Below are 21,058 nucleotides of genomic sequence, written 5' to 3'. Positions count from 1 at the left end.
CAGCAGTGTCTTTTTTGGCTGGAGTAAGCTGTGTGTGAGACTGGCGCGGGCAGCTCATCTAGCCTTGTCCTCTGTACAGTTCATAGCTGTAAATAACAGCATTAATACTCAGTATTCTTGGCTGCTACCCCTTTATGTTTCCTCAGGCAGCAAAGCCTGGGAAATGTTTGGTTTTGTTTCACTCCAGACAGACCAGAATAATCACACCCCATGACAGTGAGACCCCAGGGAATATGCTGTCCCACCAAGCTGATACAACCCATCTAGGCACAGGACATCCTGGCAAGCACTCAAAAGCTTGCTCATAATTTCTCGTGTGTGTTTTGTAACTGAGTCAAACAACAAGACCCTGAGCCAGCTCTGGAAACCCAACCTGCCCTGGTTGTGCAGGTGGCTGACTCTAGGTGTCTGAAGGCCAAGGTTTCCAACTCTTTCTCTTCCCTTGGCAACTGTAAATCAGAATTAAAATGGAGGAAACCAGCACTTTCTTTATCAGATTTTTAAATCTGATAGTTTATGCACTGCCTGCAATGAAATATTTTACTGTGTGGGAAAACTGGTGTTTCCTGAATTATTAGTCATTATAGATGTTATTAAACCTTTGGGTTAGCAGTGGGCTTTAAAGTCCAATCTCAGGACAGCAAATACTAGTTCCTAGATAAAATAATGTCCTTGATCAAGTTTTTGATCACTGTCTTAAACACCTTGGAGTAAAGCTGCTTCACATTCTAGAGTTGTTCAGGGTAGTGTTACACCCTCAAATGTAGAGTCACCCCATAAGGTTTGTAACAGCAATAGAGCAAGTATGCTTTGACTGTAACATTTTAGTCCTGCATTTTGAAGTTAAACACTTTGGTCAGTGAATGTGACACCTGTGCATCTCATCCATCCCAAGCTGACCTGCCTCTGTTAGGTCTCCAGCTAGTCCTTGAATTGTGGGCTGAAATCTGAATCTTAAGGAAAAAGAAAGCAAAATAAAGTGGCAATTAACTTACAACATGAGGATATAGGGACGCTGATAGCCAGAATGATCCAGGCAATGTCCATCTTGCTGAGACAGATGGTTGCTCTGTGCTGGGGTTTGTCCCCCTCGGTGACGTGGGAGATGTTTCCTTGCACGCCTGGTTTCCAGGTCCCGGCAGGAACCAGTCTATTCAGGAAGTTCCCAGTGGCGGTGGAGCCAGCTGTGGAAGTGGAGCTGGACAACCTCGTGGCAGGCACTGAGGAGAGAGCACTGCCTGGTGACGTGGCGTTGGTCACCACGCCGTGCTGCGTTGGAGTGAGTCCCTCAGGGTCTCCCGCTGCCGGGGTCGAGATGCTGACGTCAAAACTGGTCTGAACTGAGTGACCAGCTGCTGCTGTAGCAGATCCAGAGCCAGCAAACAGAGGGACATTTGTACTGAGATTCAAGGTTACCCAAGAGTTGTTTTTGCTCAGCATATCCCACACGCCATAGCGGGTGGGTTTAAAAGGCACCGACACTGCTTCAGGATCAGTTGATGGTCCAGCAGTTGTGGTGGCAAAATCTGCCTCCTGCACGACTACCTTGGTCCCATCCCCTCGCTCTGCTTCCCTAAGGCTTCCCGAGGTGTTGTGGTGGGGAGAAGGGTCTGAGTGTGTAGTTCTTGCCAGCCCCATTCCATTTGGATCACTGGATGCTGTGGTCTGGGACTGAAACGGGTGGTCTGTGAAAGGGCTCCTCAGGGTAGGGAAGGGAGAGTGCAGGGTCGTCTTTAGGTAAGGCTCTGGCGACTCTGAGAAGTTGCCTTTGAAAACCTGGAATATTTTCCCCTTGGGGCGAGACTGTCCTGAGTACAAAGCACTCTGGTTGTATAAATGGTAAGTTTCCTTTTCGCCGATGCGAGGGCCACTCTCTTGCTCTTGCCCGGTGGAAGGGGCTTTCTCCACCAGGCTGACGGGGTGGGACATGGCTTGAGCAGACGTGGGAAGGGGCTCTGCCGTGTGGTGGTCTTTGTGGTGAGGCGTTGTTCCCATGGCTGTGACAGCTGTAGTGTTCATCGGGAAGCCCTGAGAGGAGGAGACAGTGGGAGACAGTACCTGAACAGAAAACACCAGCTCTTCTGTCAGTGCCAAGATCAATAGAACACCTGAGGAAAAAACACAAAAAGAGCGTGAGATACTGGGGAGGAACCAGCAGATGGGGACAACATGGCTTGTATGTCCGGCAGGAAGGAATACTTTCCATGTTCTGCAGAAGGACAGAAGAGTTAGCATCCAACTTTCTTTGCTTATCTGCTGAAGTAGGAAGAGAAAGACAATTCTGCAGGAGCTGTGGTGACCCTATGGCCATGAGAGCGATGTGCAAGATTACAGGGAATTTATGTGGTAAAGACAGAGGAGCTTGCAGTGTTGACTCATGTGAAGCTTTAAAATGTCACGGACAGGTGATTTCCCTGGAGAAGCTGAAAAGCATCCTGCATTTGAGGGGCAGAGACAACAGACGTCCTCATTTTCATCTTGGCCAGGAGATGCCCAGATGAATGTCCATATCATTATGGGAAACCTTAGTCTGCTCACTTCTTTGGCCGCAAAATCCTAAATTTGGCTGCCTCCAGTCTTGGCTGCCATTAAGCAATCTGGTTTTTGAAAGAGCAGCTGCTTAGGCCTTGCTGAAAATTAGGTCAAGAAGGGATGTCTGATGAGAGGGCTACCTGGGTTATACATGCTGTGCTTTACTTAGCAGCTTTGGAAAACCTAGTCACTCCAAATGTCAAAAATTAAAAAGAAAACACAGCTATCCCAGTCATTTTAAAAAACATTGTGATTATTGTGCTCTAACACAACTGCCCTTCGCACCCATAACTGAAGTTTGGTTGTAACCTGCTCTGTGCTCACCTGTGGGGTTGGATTCTGTGAATTTTGCCTCCCACCTCCCTCCGCACTGCCGAGGTGCCAGATTCACACCGCTGGGAACATCAATTCTTTCATTTATTCCTAGTTCAGATAATGGAGGTGGGCAGCTGCAGTAGCATAAGCCTCCCCGGGATGCAGGGCTAATACGCCATGAGTTACCGTGACCTGCAGGGACCACATCAATCACACGTCACCATTTCCATATGCTGAAGCTGTCGAGTGTAATGTGGATCTCTGCCTACTAGGAAGCACATGGAATAAATCCATTTTGCACAGTCCACTGAGCATCATCAGATGGCACCATTAGCACTGTGCTAGTGTGAATTTCAACCAGCTGCGTTGAGGTGAAAAATGTTGTCACAGTCTTAACAAATGAGGGAGATGAGTTCGTCAAAACTTCAGGACTCCAAACTGGGTGATGATCAGATAACAGCCAGGACTGTGGAGTGCCTTCCTGCCCCCTGCTCTACCCCTCCTGGTTGGCCAGCTTTCTCCACTGAGTGTTGCTGTACCATTTAGTTCTACACTATTTGGGAATGGCTGTTATGGGCCAAAGGAAGACAGGGACTCGGGAAAATGAAAGAGCTCTGATTAGGTGTTTGCTGACCCTGATTTGGTTTCATGTTGGGCAAAATGTGATGAAATGTGTTTATTCTGAATCTTGAGTATCGTTCCCACCCATTCATGATCATTGCAATGTGTCTAGCAAAAACTCACCAAAGGAGCAGTTATCTGTTCCTCTTACCCAGCTAAATGTTCTACTTTGGTCAGTACCCATCATTTCTGAACTAGACAAGTGTAGAGCTCTGCAACAAAAAAAAAAAAAAAAAAAAAAAAAAAAAAAAAAAAAATCAGCTCATCTTGCCCCCAGCAGCCTCCTGTTACTTGGAAGAGTATCCAGAAGATGAAAACACTGACTAAATAACATGGTGAGAGCCAATTACAAGTAATGCACTTTCCACTGCCTGATGCTAAGATTAGCTCTCCCTTTTTTTTAATTTCTGGAATAAATATCCCTGCCAAATAAACTATTGTCTGGGATACTGCTTCCCAGTTCCTAGCCAGCCACAGACAATATGCTCTTAGCAGAACACCTATTCAAATTAAAACCCATGAATTCTGTACACTGAGATGCAACCAGGAGAGCAGATTGGGCTGTACCCATGGAGCATCACTCTTGGAAATAAAAGGCAGGAGTTATCCTCACATTTTTTGGCAGCGCTAATTCTGAGGTCAAGGTCAAAGCAGATATTTGAGTGTCCATATGGCTAATATTTCATGCCAAGACAAGTTGCTGCCACAGAACAAATTCAAAGAGGAAAGGATGACGATTTATTTTGGATTTGTTGTGTGGAGATAATGTTCCATTTAACCTTTGGGTCTGCTGTTCTGAGCACACAAGATAAAGTGCATTGGCAGATATTATGTGATACTAGATTATAATGATTGTAATGCCTGTTAGAATTTTTGGATGCTCTTTGTGTAACTACCTTCTCTCACACTTCACACACAAAAAACTCCATCACTATTGGAGTAATGTTTTTCTCCAGGATATTCCTGAAGGAATAAAGAAGCTGTCAGCTTTTCTGCATATTGTGCCCTGGGGTTAGAAACCCTGATCTTTTGCTGAAAACCCACCTAATATCCATCTCAACTTCTTGAAATACTGATAAATCTGAGGCTTGCTCCTGTAAAGATTTATAGTCTCTCCGGGGCAGTCTGTTGTGGTAGCAGGTCACTGCACATCAGGCATGGGAAACCAGATGCATTTAAGCTCATACCTTTAAGTGGCTTGTAAAGTATAAATAAATATTTATAGGAAACACTACATCAGAAATAATTTATCTGGCAATAAACAGTAACTCCCATGACATTTGGCCATCTCAGGTTGTGGCAGTCAGATTTTGCTCACGTGCCACTCTTGCTTCAACAGCCTCTGCAGAGCCACTGTGGCTCAGTAAGCTACAGCTTTTTAGGACTTTTTTTCTGCTGGTTGGATGGACCACAGTAGTTCCTTCAGTAACCACCAGAGCTAATCTGTGCCCCTAACCACTGGAAAAATATTAAGTTTAGCAGATCACTGTAAAAATAGCCAGTGTTATATATTTAGAGAGAAACAGCTGATGATAAGGACTTCACAGTGGATTTTGTTGGCCCTTTTAAGTGGAATTAATTTGCTGGAAAGCAAAAGTAAAGCTGGTATTGATATTTTTAGATGCACTGCATCATCACCCAAGCATGCTCTGTCTGGATTTGCAGTGACTTGATTGCCCAGAGCTCCCATTTATTTTTTTATCATTGAGGATATGCAAAGTCTTACAAAGTGGGGCTCTTACCGAATTCCCTGATACTGGACTACCCTTATTGGCAACTTTGGCTTAAGCCTAGGAAAATGATGTTCTAAATTTCTGTACTAAGGCACAGAAGGCTTTTGTCACAGAAATGGACTTATCCAGCACTGTGACGTTCTTTCTTTCTTTCTCTTCCCTCTGGTCTGTGCTTCACAAATCCAACCATATTAGGACCATAGTGGGTACAATGCCAGTTGTTCCCTGGTGCCTCAGCTTACCTTCAATTCCACTGCCACTGAAAGGAGGCCTTCTGGTTGCTATCAAGTTCTCCTGGCCAAATTTTGATATCCCAGGTGAGACAGCAAATGTTCTCGTTTAGTTCGAAGTGGAATCCTGCAGTCTTTGCCAAAATCCTTCATTTTTGGCTGCCTAAGACTCTTAGAGATGGTTTTACTTAGAGCATGAGCTCTTTGGAGCAAGGACTGGCAGTCCTTATGATCTGGGGGCATAACAGTAATACAGACTGGTGCAAGTGCATTACAGCAAAGAATAGTGTTTTCAAAGGTCAGCTCAGACCATTAAGTTTTTTCATAAAGGGTCTTTTCTAAGGTACAGGAGCTCAGGGTCAGAACAGATCAAACTGGTTTGTCTTTTAAATGCTATGTGTCGAATTTACGCTTTTGGAACCTAATTTTATGTCTACATTAAATCCATTCAACCCTAATAAGAAGGCTGATTGGCCTGACATCTCTGTGGTGTGAGCTGTGGTCTTGTATAGCACACAGTGCACCAGGAAGGGCATATTAAGTACAAAGTGAATTAACTCAAGGATGAAACAGCAGAGTGACAGCAGAATGTACACAGAGGGTGCTGATGTGCATTTAGCCATAAAAACTCCTTCCTGACAACATGGTACATTGGTTCAATTCTCAACAGGATCTCCCAGCAGTGCTTCTTCCCACTGTACACTCACATGAGGAGCCCAGAAATGGTGTGTATAGTTGTCTATGTGAAGGAAATGAAGTAGCTCCTTTAGACCAATGTTTAAAAAAATTATGGTTTATGTCTCCAGTGAGTCTCAGAAAAGTCTGGAGTTAGGAGTACTTAGCTTTTCTTGACTATGAAATCCTTAGGGTTCTACCACTTGGAACCTTCCTTGTGACCCTTTTATTTGCACACAAGTGGCAGAACTGTGTCCCTCCTTAAAGGAAAAAATAAACAATTCAGGCCTCTGAATTCTGAAAACTCTGAACAATTCAGCACCTTATGTTCTTTATCTCTGGACTTTGGGAAGCTCCACTAGGAGCCAGTGTCCTGGCACAGGACAGCATTAAAAGGTTTCACTCAGGAGTTAATACTGCCTGGTGCTGCATGGGACACTTTGTGGGCACTTTGAGTACAGCCTTTTTGCATGACATGGCAGAGCAGGCATGTGGCTGTCGAGTCAGCTCATGCGTTCAGCCTCCCTGGGGCACCCCCTTTAAACAACACAAACTTATGTAACTCCTGTTCTAAAGCCTGTGGAAAGGTTCCCAATGACTTTAGCGAGGTTTGGATCAAATCCTAATTGCCAGAGATACAGTGGAAACTTTTGAGCTGCACATTTACATTTTCTACAGCAAATGAACATGCACAACGAGCTCAATCTGGTGTTTGACCCTTTCTGGCCTCTGCTACCTCGGACCTTGCAGCAAGACAAACAGAGTCAGCCTAAGCAGTACTTGGCAAACATTTCTGCCCTAGGAAGTGAGGAAGAGCTTTTTGTGCAGAGACCTACTGCTGGACTCATTATTTCAGACTGCCGTGGGCAAGGAAAGCAACGGGAGCTGTCCTACAAAGGACCCATTATCTACAGACCCAGGGCTTGGGTGCACATGGCCACAGTGAGGATGCTGAAGCCTCTCCGTGCTCCTGTCCTGACTTAGCAATAGCGAGAGAAGATTGTGCAAAACCTCTTCAAAGCAACAATGATGTTATTGTTGTAACAAAAGCTTTCTTCTCCACACTAATAACTTCTCATGTGTCTCTCAACAAACCTAAAACGTTACAGGAAGCAAAATTAATCTTTAATAGGTGGAAACTGTGTACAAAGTGTGTATTATTACTGCTGTTACGGTCATTTCTTCGTAGTCTGTCTAAGCAATACGATTTTCACTCACAATAAAGCAGTCTTTGTACAAACAAAGAGTTAAGCAAATTTAATCTCCACGATTGGTTGCAGAACTGAGGGAAGAAAAAGTAGGTTACTCTGCACAGAAAATTTCTCTTCTCTGAAAGTCTGCCTGTCATGCTAGAAGTCCCAGATATTAACTTACAAGTTATTGTCTGTTTACCCTGGTATTAGATGAGTGATCAACCTGAACTTCAGTATACAAGGATTTGGTAAAATGCAGGGAATGAGACATACAGAGTAACAGCTCTATTTACAGTACCATTAAACAGCATCAGCAGAAGCTCTGGAAATCACATGTACAAACACAAATTTAGCAGCTCTTGCTGACACTCCCTGTGCAACAACAGTAACAGCAGTTATGGTTTTCATGTGGCAAGAAGTCATGGTCCTTTAAAGATACAAAAACATTGCAGACCACTATTACTGCTCTGAAATGCAATTACACCACAGACTTTGAGAGAGTGAGCCTGTGAATCAAAATTAATTTCTGGCCCTCCAGAGAGTTAAACAATGGGTGATACAAAAAGAACAGTATCGTGTAGTCGCAGAGCAAGCAGTTCCCAATTCGTTCTCACACTGCACTAGAGGCTCACAGATACTGTAGGGATAGGTGCTTTAGAAATTATTTAGATCCCCTACTAAGCTGAATATATACAGATATTTGAGCTGTTCATGCTTGTGAAAAGGCTTACCGACAATCAGTGCAGCAGTAATTATTGAGAGGAGGGTAATAAAAAGAAAGAGCCTGACTCTAGCTGCTCGTTCAAGGTAAGCACTTACCTGAAAATATCATTTGGACTTGTCAGCAGACATCCTCACCTGCTCACATCACAAAGATTTGGAAGCTTCATCCCTCAGTGGAAAAAGGAAAAATACATCTCCCTAATGAGGCAGTTGCACGCAGGAGTTGCTGTTATTGTTGGAACTGGTTTGAAGGAATGAGGACAGAGACAGCCCAGGCAGGCGTGTCTTGCAGGGCTGTGCAGCGAGAGGGCTCACTCCTTTATGGAGTACCTTTGCAACTGCAAGGCAGGATTACTTACTGAGCCAGTCACCCTCTCTGCCAGCAGATCGAAGGGCTGCTTGGTATTCCAGCTTGGTTTCCCATCAAGTCCAGATACAGTTTGTCTGACACGAGTCTATTCAGATGCCAGAGGATTGCTGGCAGTTCTCGTTTTCTGGGAACAAAACATCAACAAGCACCCCAGCTGCATGCCCTTGTGAGGCTGTTCAGTCCCTGTTTCAAGGCAGAGTGCCCTCCCTCCAGAGCAGTGCTTAGCTTTTTGTGTGTGGATAGATTTTACAGATCTACCTCCTGCTTCTGCACCTCCACCAGACTGTCCACTTATTCAATTATCTCTAATGATATTAATATTCCTGTCAGAGGAAAATACAGGGAATGAAATAGTGATCTCTCTCTCTCTCTCTCTCTCTCTCTCTCTCTCTCTCTCTCCCCCCTTCTCCTTCCCTGGCATCAAAAGGTACAGTCTGTATTTTCTTTCTTCACTCCTCAAGTGGTGAACTGGAAATCTGAACTAGTAACCATAAAGAAGTCCCTGGGTCCTGTGATTACTGAAGTCATAATCCTGCCTCCCTTCTTCCATTTCATCATTTTTTTTAAAAGTTTCTCTCTGTCTGTTTGGCACAGCTGGGTGTCTGGAAGAACACACTGCCTGGAGAGCACAAAAATGTGTCCTGGGCAGCAAAATACCAATGCCTCGAAAGGCACAGGAAAATGTTAAAGAGAGCAACAAGTTGGGGGCTTCTTGAGAGTTTTTGATTCAGAGTTCCTGTTGCATCCAAGGATGCTGCAACAGCTCAAGCAGTTTGTTACATGGGCTCCTCACAAAATTAATTCTTAATATTTTTCTAGAGAGAAAAAACAGTTTTTTCTTCTCTTTTACCATACCAGGTGAGAACATCCTGATTTTTTTCAGGCCTTAGAAATAAGTATGTTGTCACCAGATGCCTTTATTGACACTGTGGCTAAATCTGTAAGAAATGACGTTGTGACAATAGGTTTGAGATCTGGCAGCACTAGCAGCTGTGCGGACCCTGATGGTGACACCAGTGCTGATTTCTGGGCACAAAGTCCCTAACAGGAGAGTAGGCAGGTGTATATATCATATAAATCATAAATATCATAAAGCCTATTTTACCCACAGTTACACAAACTCTGTCTTCACAGGCATGATAATGTCATGAAGGATGTGGAAAAACAGAATACGAATAATAAGCTTAGGTCAGCTTTGCATTTCTGTGCTTTTGTGATGATGCTCCTTGTCTCCCTGCTATTTGCAGTCTACTTTTTGCCCTGTTTCCAGTCTGAAGGTTTTTCAAAATAAAGGTATTTATTGCATTATGAAAAAAAAACAAGACGGTCCTTAAAAATATCAGCTTGTTTAGCAGTTTCTAGAACTTGGGGCTGATTAAGAGCTTGCTGCTGAAACAATGATTTAGCACGAAGCTGCAGCTGGTGTAACAAGAGAACCATGCCACGTATTTTAACCTTTACTGGGGGATTTGCCACATCTGTAAGTAGTAATTCACCACAGATTTCTTCCCTGTGCGCTGTCATGGATGGAAACATATGGTCCAAAACTGCAAAGACTGTCGTTTGGAATTTCAGATGAAAACTCTTCATAAGGACAGAGGCTCTGTGCATTCCCTTGTCCAAAACCACATGGAACAAACCAAAAATAATTTCAAAAGCACATGAGCGTTCCTTGGTCTGACAGCTCCCCCCTCACACAAAGCTTGTCCAGCCCCAGCTTTGCAAATGCACATCCCTTCCTTTCCAGCCTTGACTTGGCAGCAGTTTTTGTTGGCAGGATGCTGTTGCCAAGGGAGACAGAAAGGATGTGCAGCTGGCTTTTCTTTCACCTGCACTTAGTGCTGCTGATCCTATTTATGTTACTGCAGAACCTTTGGCTTCTAAGGGACCTACCATCAATGTCACCGGACCTTTTGAAGAGTTTTGACAATGACACAAATAGCTGTGGCCTCTGATGAAAAGCTTAAAATAGGACCTTGCCAAAGAGAGGATGTAGTTTGGTGTCACTGATGCTAACTCAAGCCAGGGTGTCCATTTCCCAAGCACTGATAAGAAAGGGGAAAGGAAGATTCAAAGCCACACTAAAAGGATTTCTGAAAGCTCCCCAAACGGTGAGTAACTTCACATATATAAAAGTTACATGCTTAGTCGAAGGTAGCCGTGGCTCTGGGAGGCAATTCACTCCATCCACAGGCTGACTAGTACCTCAGAGAGACACCCCTCCTGCATTAGCAAAAGAGGTCACATTGAGGATGATGAATTTTAACTTGGTGTCCATCCTTCAGGTGATGAAAACTAGGTGAGAAGAATCCCACCTCATACCCCTCTACCTATTTAGATTGCATCATCATAAAGCAAACCATAAAGGAATAAATAAAAGTGATATTTGAAAAGGTGAAATGCAGTCCCTCTATTGTGATGCTTTCCAGGAGATGAAATCCCACTGCTTTGGACATTCAGAACCAGTTTTTACAGAACACCAAGTGAACAATAAGCTCTACAGAACAACACTACATTGGCATAAAGAGTGTACTAGAATAGGGCCTGACAGCTTTTCCATGGTGATGCATTAGGAAGCATTTTTCTTTCACATATTAGAGGGTAAGTGGGCAAACACTAAATCAGCTGAAACTGGAGCTGCTGCCTCTCAGAGAAACAGCACACTATGGATCAGCTCCCCATGCCACTTCAAGGCAAGATGCCTGGTACCTGCTGGAAAGTGGTGGGTAGCATGAGGAAGTAAGAGCCACTTCTTCATGCATAAGTCTTTTTCCAAAAACACACAGCTCTTAGGCCTGCTGAATTCCTTTCAAAATCCTTCCACTTGCTGTTGGAGGCAACCAAGTCCAAGGCATTTGATTCCAGCACCAGATGATACGTCTTTTCCAAACCTAATTTCTTCAGCCTCCAGCTCTAAGTAATTTACACTGACTTATCTATCAATCAAGGATGCTTATTCTGGACTCAGGATACTCTTTCATTACAGCACAGTCATTTCAACTTGTCTTTTCTAAGGAAACATTTAAAGGAACAGACCCTGTCTATCTATCTGCTTCCACCCTATGTTTATCTTTCCCACTAACTCCTCATCCATGGCTGATTTCAAATATTGTAACGCACTGGTGAGTTGCAGCAGAGCACCCCACTTATGGATCCCCCTGCTTTCACGGTGCAGAACTTCTTCTTCTCTACTTGCAAAAGCTGTGCTTAAATTCTCCTGCTGCAGGTACAGAAACACAGATCTTGCAGCCAGGAGGGATGCCGTAGTTATGCACAGGCTGACTAACTTCTACAAACCCTCAAGGTATTTCTGTCATTTCATCTGCTCACTGAAAGTAATTTGGATGATTTATTACTTACTCCCCCTTCAAACACATTATTACTTCCAAGTGCCTGGTTATCCTTGTGCTTGATCTCCAATGAGAGCTGGTAATGAGGAGCTTGCACTGATTTGTTATATGAGCAGGTAAGATACAATTAGAAAGTAATTACTATATTTACCTGCAGGAAAGCTTTATTCTGATTTTTTGATTATTTCCAGTTGAAGGAAAAGGGACACTGTCTCAGAGCAAGTAAATGGGAAGGGGACAGGGGAGGATTGTGCAAGTTATTTACAGTTTATCATCTGGGAAAGTGGGAAGCAAACTAGGTCAGGATCAAGGGAGTCAGCATTTCTGGTATGGGGGACTGAGGACTAGTTTGGGGATATGAAGGGTCATATGTAAATGGAAATTATTCCCAAGATAGACTTGGGATATAATAGGGAGTGAAAGTTTCCATGTCCAGATTTTCTCCTGTGAGAATAGCACAAGGACGTAAGGTTGCACATAAATCAGCCAGAAAGGCTGTAACGTGCTGTTTTTATTATCTGATTTTATTATCTGCTGGATTATACAGGCTAGCAAAGCCTCTGGCGTGGATGTAAGGTTACTGAGGAAAGAAGTGAGCTCTTACTTTGTATTTCTGTTTGTCCTTCCTACAGACTAGAGAGAGCTTTCCTTTAGCTTCTGGGACAAAACTTTGTATTGCCTCTTTGCAGCCTTCAATTGAACCTGGCTTCAGCATAAACTGATTTCAGAATAATCTGGATGTTCATCATGGTTCATCCACACTGAGCCACACGGATGTTCTGTGAGCTACTCTCCGGGGAGCTCTGCCTATAGCCGGAGGGGGTCAGCAAATCCCCTGCACAGCAAAAAAACAGAGGTGCATTCTTGGAACTCCAGAATGTCAGAGGTGCATGTTGCATTAGGACATACAAAGATAAAAGGGGAAGATCAAATTCCCTTCTTGAAAATAACAGCTGCTGGCTGCAGAGGTGAAGAATGGGGTTTTTGCTCCATATAGGTGAATTGCAAGATTGCACAGGTATTGAGATATGGATTTTTCTCCATGCTTTGAAGCTGGGTATTGGTCTGGAAGGAATGATGGTTCAAGTTGGTGTAGTAAATCATATGTACTTATAAGTAAGGTCACAGCAGGAGCTGGATATAATTTCTGCTAATGAGAGCAGGACTCCACTGCTTGTATTTCACTTAGTGTTACTGCTGCTGAATTTGATTCAAGAGGTGGAGATACGCAGTATTGCACACAAGGAACAGAAGGGTGAGATGACACGGTGACACAGAGTATTTGGTTAGTCAGGGGATGAGTAATTTAAATGGAAATACATGTGAAGTTAGGAAGAGGATCTCACTTTATAAAAATCTGCTCTACCAACTCTAGTTCATTCACTTCTGCAATTTGTATTTGCAATTCACCATGATTGCAGTTACACAACAAAGTAAAACGTGTCACCTTTCTGTGTAGATGGCCTCTTTTTACATCCCCATTTGCATTAAAAAGAAATAAAAGATTCACTATCAACTATTTGTGTTCTGCTTTGGAATGCAATTTTGAACATGTGTTGGTCTTGTCTTTTCACAGGAATATATTGCATGTCTGAAGCATCATTTACATTCAATGATTTCAGTGTTCATAGTGGACTGAAGTCATCCTGCCTTACACATGATGGGCTGGCACTTGACACCATCAACACAGAATAACTGTTTGGAATTACAGCAATAACAATGTGCAGGTCCCCCCCTACTGCAGCATTATTCACACAGTACTTTACAGGTAAGATATTTTATTTGTCTTTCCTTTCTGGTTAAACCTGCCTCTATTTATACTCAGGAAAGAATTTACCCATTTCTGAAATGTCATCACCTCCACACTTAATTTTATTTTGGAAGGAAATTGGAGTGACAACCCTAACAACTTCTGATTATTCACAGAACAGCCCTTGTGAAGAGATTAAGTGTACCAGCTTTTCCATGTTGGCCTGTCAGCACACAGCCCTTCAGGGATCTTCTCTTGATGTGAAAGTTAGCTCAGCCTCAATGCTCATTCATCCTTGACTTCTGTTTCGTTAATACCAGTTATGTTGTTGGTGATATGACGTGGACATCTTATCTCTCTCCTTCCCCCTCCAGAAATGACACTGGGAGCCTCATTTCATTTCAGTCAGGCTATAACACAGTTCCCAAAGCACAGTGCTTATTTTTCAGCTACTGCTGATGGGAGCTGGCATCAGAAGGCAAAATAGAGGGCGGCTGCTCTTCTATCTCTCCCCTGCACATCTCCCCTCCAAGAGCATGGTGGCTGTGCACAGCTGTGGCTACCAAGAGTACCAAGTGCTCAGACAGCTCTGCCTTTAAAGTACATGGGTGTCCCATGGTGAGAAAGCACTGCAGGAGCCAAGTTGAGAGGTGCTTGTCCTAATGCTTTGCAGGGAGATGTGCCTCTGCCCCGTGACCCAGCTGCTCTGCTCTTGAAGGCTATTGATTTTTTATCTGGTAGAAATGCAGAAATGCCAGCCATGGAACAGGGACATTCGATTTCTGGTGGTGTCAGTGCCTACCTCAGTGGTAGCACCTGGCTTCAATGCACTGCCCTTAATATGTGTGACTGCTTGGGCCTCAGAGAGGGATCGAGATTTGCTGGTGCATTGGCAACAAACTTCCAACACAGCTGTGAGCTGTTTCCTTAGAAACAGTGCAAGTGCAAACATACCCAGAGGTGCGTTTGGAAAGACAAATTCATCTCTGAAATAGATAATAACATGTTTTTACTGCCTACACTGCTCTTTTCCAGCTTTCCTTGGTCTGGACTTAATTTATTAATATGCAAAACATAATCTTGAAACTAGGGTGCCGTGGAGCTGTTGACAAACAAAGAACTTTTCTGTTCAAGTACTTTGAATGAACTACAATTAAACATCACTCTGAGTCCTCACCAGACAGATGCTGGAGGAGCTGTGTGGCAGTCAGATGTTACATTCCCATGAAATCCAATGATAATACTGACATAAGTGTCTAGTCACACTTTTGCCTTATTACATTTTCCCCCTCTCTCTCTTTTTAAGCATTCTCAGCTGTCATTGTACCCAAACAGCAAAATCACTCCCACAGTAAAGTGCAATATCAGGACATAATTCTGTTTGGAGACACAGCACTAAGTGTGGCACATCGGCATTAAAGCTGCAGGAGAACATTAGTCCTTGCATTAGCATTAACTACCGTGGCTAAGAGAATATATTAGCAATAGCCTTAGCAAAGGTCAGGACACCAAGAGGAAGGAATATCAAGAAGCATTATACAAAGGATATAATTTTAAGTGCAGAGTTTCAGCCCTGTTCAGTATGAGTTCAAAGGACTGGATGGAAATAAATAACAGAAGGCTTGCTTGAGGTACCAATTCCAGGACCACAGAGAGCAGTGTCAGGAAAAGTCCCCTGGGACTGATGGTGGCTTCTGCTGCAGTGGCATAAATCCAGGACAACTCCTGTGCAATTAGAAAGATTATTCAACATACAAATGACTCTCAGAGGAGAACAGAGGAAACACTAAATGGACCTGAAGAAGTAAAACACAGCTGGCAGTTGAAGACCAGTGACCAAATTAGGAGTAAGAAATAATATGAAGATGAAGGGCAGTTAAGAATTGCAAGAAGCAGTCAAAGGAGTGGAAAGGTTCATCTTTTTTCACTTCAAATCTGGGTACAGGGTGGACCATCTGAAGCCATCGGGATAGCTTAGCACAACCCTAGTTGGGTACTTGGGTGCTTAATTTCCCCCTTTACCTTGTTTGTTGGAAATCAGTGTTTTGGTCAAACAGGAGATTAAAATAACTCAAGTACTTGCATACCAAAGATGTGTAAAACAGCTGCTTAGCCCATGATTACTCACAAACAGTAACTTGTATATAGTGGCTAAAAACAAGTGATCTGGTGTGAACCAAGATCAGTGGCTGAAATCCCTGCAATAACAAGAAACCTGCCTAAGGTTGTATCTTCATGCAATCAGAATCTGACTTTTGTTTTGAGCGCTGCCTCAGAAAGGCACTGGAGCAAGAGCTGCTTCCATCTGATGTTGGTGGCATCACCCATGTGCCAGAAGTGTCACACATGATCACACTTTACTGAACTGGGACTGGGGTGGGAGCAGGCAGATCAAGCAGGGGGAGCAGCAAAATTGACATGTACCTCTGCTCTTACAGGCTTAAACCACAGACGAAAGCACAGAGGGGATGTACAGAATACAGCTCTTTATGGAGTTACATTACTCTCCCATTCCTCTGTGCTTCTTTATTGTACATTTATTCAAAAGTGTCCCTGCTGGGAGCTGCTCCTGCATGCTCGCTCACTGTCAATTACATTGCCAGAAACACAGCAGCACCTACAGCAGCATTTCTATTGCTTTACAATTATTTCCTGAAGATGACCTTCGGTCCAAGATATTTATCAGACATGTAATAAAATAAAAAGAGGGAAAAAAATGACACAGCAACAGTTTGCAAAGATCTGTTTGTGAAGGTGGTGTGATTTTAGCTTGCAAATTACAGGCAAGCACTTTGTACTTGCTATGGTAATAAAAAGCATCTCTTCCTCAGAGCTCCATGTCAACTTCTGCCTCTGTCTAAATTAATGCTTCCAATTAGTCCTGTTTTATTGTGCATCCATCACAGAACATTCACTGTTTGGGCTTTGAACAGTACAAATCCATATACTGATAATTATGAAAAAATACATTTCGCAAGACACAAGTGTTCCATATTTATCAGCAGTGCCTTGGGTGCTTTACAGGCTTTTTTTTTTTTTTCTGAAATAATTTTAATTTCTGCAGTCAGATTCATCTTTGGGTTTAGTTACTAATTGAAGTTCAAAGGCTGTATAACTCTGCACTGGGTTCAGGCTTGGCTAACTTCCTTTTTTCAGCATGTCCCTTGAAAAATGCTCAAGCTACCATGCACGTGTCCAAGGCACTAACTGATCTTCCAAGCTACGTGGCACACACCATGAGGAGGAAAAAAATATCCAGACTTATTCCCTGAAATTACATCATATTACCTAACTTATCCAGTGCTGTTTCCAAATTTTGCCTCTTTTCCTATGTGAAATCCTTGGCACATGTTAAAAATGTATGTGAAATAGTTTAGAATGGGCTGAAAGGAGGGTAAAAGGGAAGAATGTACCTAAGGCACAGACCAAAATTATGGTTCCCTAATAAGCCTGTGGTTTTAAGAGACATATAACTGTCCCAATAATTATTTAACAGGGCTAAAACATTCCAGGTTTTAAGTCAGTCCAGAGGTGATATTTCCAGAAGAGAGGAGGAGAGGGAGTGATGCAAGGCCCAGCCCTGAACTGAAACAGAGGCAGCACTGTCTCTGCTCATTCACTGGGGTCCTGGGAGCAGCTGGACACAAACACCCTTTCAGCTCTGGAGCAGCTGCTCTTGGCAGAGCATGGTTAAAAGAGGAATATGATGACAATTCTTATAAGCTGATTTTAAAATGATCCCTGAAAACAAAAGAGAGGTTTATTTTTTATATATATGTAGAGTTTCTGAAAAGCAAAACATCTGACACCAAGATGTTTATCTGAGCAGATTTTAGCTGATTCTTTACTTCACAGTCACCTATCCAGCCTCTCTGGAGGCACAGGAAGAGCACAGCCTCCCTCAACAAAACCCTTCTGATGTAAGAGGACTGTCTGTGTAGCACTGAATTATCTGAACAGCTCTATCTTGCTGCTTTTGATGGCCCTTGATGTGAGTGAGGACAGGTATGGGGATGAAGGGGAGATGATGTGGCTGGAGAGCTCTGCTGCATGGTTTCTGGAATGGCAGCAAAAGAGATGTGCCCAAGGGCAGGCTGAGTCACTTTGCAGAGAGCTGCTGTGCTTCACTGCTGCTTGAAAGGGAAACATTTTAAATCTTTCTCCCTTTGTAGCTCCCAAACAACTGTCTGGTGAGAAAGGGAGGGCATCAATAGCTCTGGTGCCAGTTGCACATTGCATCAAGGCTTTCCTGCTTGCTGCCATGCAGCCTATAAGGGACAAAGTCACAGGGAAAGCTTACCAGGGATAAAACCAGCAGGTTGCAGCAGAAATTATTCTTTAAAATCCTTTAAGTTTTAATGAAGATTCAGATCTTTTTCTACAGCAGGTTAAATTTTTTCCTGTGTGATTCCATAAAGGCTATTTAACTCTAGAGGGTATTAATTATTCACAACAGGTAGAGGTAAGTAGCTGGTGGAACACAGCTCTCCAGCCACATGAATAGATAAATATGGATGGATGGATGGATGGATGGATGGATGGATATGGATGGATGGATGGATGGATGGATGGATGGATGGATATGGATGGATGGATGGATGGATGGATGGATGGATGGATGGATGGATGGATATGGATGGATGGATGGATGGATGGATGGATGGATGGATGGATGGATGGATATGGATGGATGGATGGATGGATGGATGGATGGATGGATGGATGGATATGGATGGATGGATGGATGGATATGGATGGATGGATGGATGGATGGATGGATGGATGGATGGATATGGATGGATATGGATGGATGGATGGATGGATGGATGGATGGATGGATGGATGGATGGATGGATGGATAGATGGAAAAATGGATGGATGGATATGGATGGATGGATGGATGGATGGATATGGATGGATGGATGGATGGATGGATGGATGGATGGATGGATGGATGGATGGATGGGTGGATGGATGGATGGGTGGATGGATGGATGGATGGATGGATGGATGGATGGATGGATGGATGGATGGATGGAAATGGTTCATTCAGCTTTCCCAGCACCAGGACATGTGGGATGAGCAGGTCCCACCTAACCCTTCATTTTCAGCTCCTGGTCCAGCAACACACATATCAACTGTCTTGCAGGCTCTGTAGAGCAACAGACCTGACACAAGCTGAGCTTGTGTGAGTCATCTGGCTCTGCTGAAACCCAAAGAGCAGTGCCAAGCTGGAGCCATCCAGGGGCTGGCTCTGTAGCTGGACAGCTGCAAGGCCAAGAGCACTCTGTCATTACCACCCCCTGAGAGCCAGCAGTGCAGACTGACCCCTCCAGAGCTCCAGTCTTGGTGGCACAGTACATTAACAGGGTCATGTCAGTGCATGCTTCTCCTTACAACCCCCTCCTGAGACAGTGTTGCCACTAGCCTCAAACAAATGAGCTGATTTCAAGGGGGAAGAAAGAGAGGACATAGGTGGATGCCATAAAAGGAATAATATTTTTAGATGATAGGACAAAATAACCAATTGCAATCTCTGTTTAAAAAAAAAAATTCACCTGTTCATTCATTTATTCATTCATTTGTTCACAGGCATGAGTATGATCAAACTCACCCTGCACACACTAGGAGTTGCTGGTGGCAGCTATGCAAATCCATTCCTAGCAGACACCTTGTGGGATGCATTTACATGTCTTTTTGTGATGGGTGTATGATTATGCTGAAGAGTTTCCTCTGCTCCTCCTGTGCACCCACAGGCAGAGGTATGTTATGGCAGGGAATTGCGAGGGAGTAAGTATGGGCATACCAGTGTTAGTTATAATTAACACACACATTTATACTTCATGTTTATATTTTGTTCATGTTTTTATCAATAAACAAATTGGAAAAAAAATGCAATCTATTGCATTTTAGGCCTTACCTCCTTTTCCAGTATACATATCAAAGTATTTCATTTGCTGGAAGTTAGAAAAAACTACTGATACAGGCTTCCCAAGGAAGGCAGTACTGTGAATCAGAGGGAGCATTCTGAGGTGGGTCTGAAGTGTCCACACAGCATCATCTCCAATAGGAGATGAGATAAAAATCCAGGCATTTGAGTCTCCTTGTCAGTATCTATTAAAGTCCCTGAGCAAAATTACTCACTTGGAGGCATTATCTCTACATATGGCAAAATCTTCCACCATGTACACATGACATGCAGCTTATGAATATAAAATCAATTTTAAAGGATGCCTCCTAATGCAAAGTGAAGACATAACCACATTTTCTTAACCCCAAATATAAGTCATGACAACTGACACTCAGCTGAGGTGTAAGAATGGAGTGCTCTGCCTCCAAACCACAAGAGGTAGAATTCTCTTGAACTGGGTGGAACAGAGCCCTAGCTGACAAATTGACCTGAGCTAGACCTGGAGGGCTTTGCTGGGGGACACCTCTGTCAGACTAAGCAGAGAATTTTGTCAAGAGATGTCAGGGGATGGCTGGGTCGTTTGTGGAGGTGTCCTTTGATGGTTTAGGAGCAGGAAGACTCAATTTCATAACAGCTGTTAGTTTGCAGTTTGCCTGATACAGCACGTGGCAATTCAATAAAGGCAGGAGCTGGAAAAATCCACTTTCTGTAAATATGTTATGGGTTTAAGGGGTTTTAATATGTCTGTTCCCTTTAACGATTTGCAGTCTACAGTGGCTTTTCTTAGGTCAAGAAGCTTATTTGAAGATGAAGCGGCAGATCTGGTGGAATTTTATCTGCAATTTCACACAAGTGCTCAGCTTGACAGAAGCAAGAAAATTCACCTAATGAAAAACTCAAGTCAAAGGCTAATTCAAACTTACTTAACAGATTTATGTGACTGGTCCCTCAATATTCTGATGAGATGTTATCCATACCTGTGCTCTCGGTTTTCTAAAAATTGAAGGTTTGTCTCCTCTACTGCCACCGTGTTGAGTTAAAGCCCCAAAACGACACTTGAATTCCAGCATTAGCTCTTTACTACTCCCTGGAATCGGTAAGATATTAGGGAAACCTCTGCAGAGAATTGCTCTAAGGAAGGAAAGGAAGAAGGGAGAACAAAGGAGATACCCCAAGATAGGGAGTAGGGTGAAAGACAGAGGAAGGAAAAAAGGGAACAGAATAAAGTAGGAATAGAAGATGGCATCTTATCAAGCAGTACTGGATGTAAGAACTATGTTCAGAATAAATAATGTTATCTGAAAAAGCTAATTGCCTGTATATGGCAAAATCCTCTTTCTGATCACTGCACAAACCTCCCATTGACATGGCTGAGATATTTACTCCTTGCTGAATGAACATTATTTGTACTTTGGCCCAGAGTATGGCATCAGAGCTGGAACAGGGCCTCTCATGCAGATTAAATCTGATATTCCTCCCTTCAACCTCAGTTTAACATTCTAGGAAAAATTAAATTCTTCATCAATATGTAAAAACTGTGCCAGGATGAGCTCTGCCCTCAGACTGGCATTTCAGGAGGGCTATGCTGTTGTATTTCAAAACAAAATTTGGCCTTCAATTTTAATTGCTCCCAACTCTAGAAATATTGATTTTCC

General features: G+C 43.3%; 1 protein-coding gene across 5 annotated transcripts in view; it reads right to left on the bottom strand.

The window, feature by feature from the left end:
* TMEM108 (transmembrane protein 108) overlaps nt 1–21,058 on the bottom strand; it is a 165,222-nt gene that overhangs the window by 8,971 nt on the left and 135,193 nt on the right. For 4 of the 5 annotated variants that reach the window (XM_058833572.1, XM_058833571.1, XM_058833570.1 and 1 more), the window contains one exon: nt 996–2,108. In XM_058833572.1, the coding sequence (XP_058689555.1) occupies nt 996–2,108 (1,113 nt within the window). Of the gene's footprint in view, nt 1–995; nt 2,109–8,118; nt 8,258–21,058 lie in introns of those variants that run through there. The other variant, XM_058833574.1, reaches the window with a different exon arrangement.

This window comes from Poecile atricapillus, chromosome 2, assembly GCF_030490865.1.
Source record: "Poecile atricapillus isolate bPoeAtr1 chromosome 2, bPoeAtr1.hap1, whole genome shotgun sequence".
NCBI classification, from domain to species: Eukaryota; Metazoa; Chordata; class Aves; order Passeriformes; family Paridae; genus Poecile; species Poecile atricapillus.
This window is presented reverse-complemented; position numbering and strand designations above follow the sequence as displayed.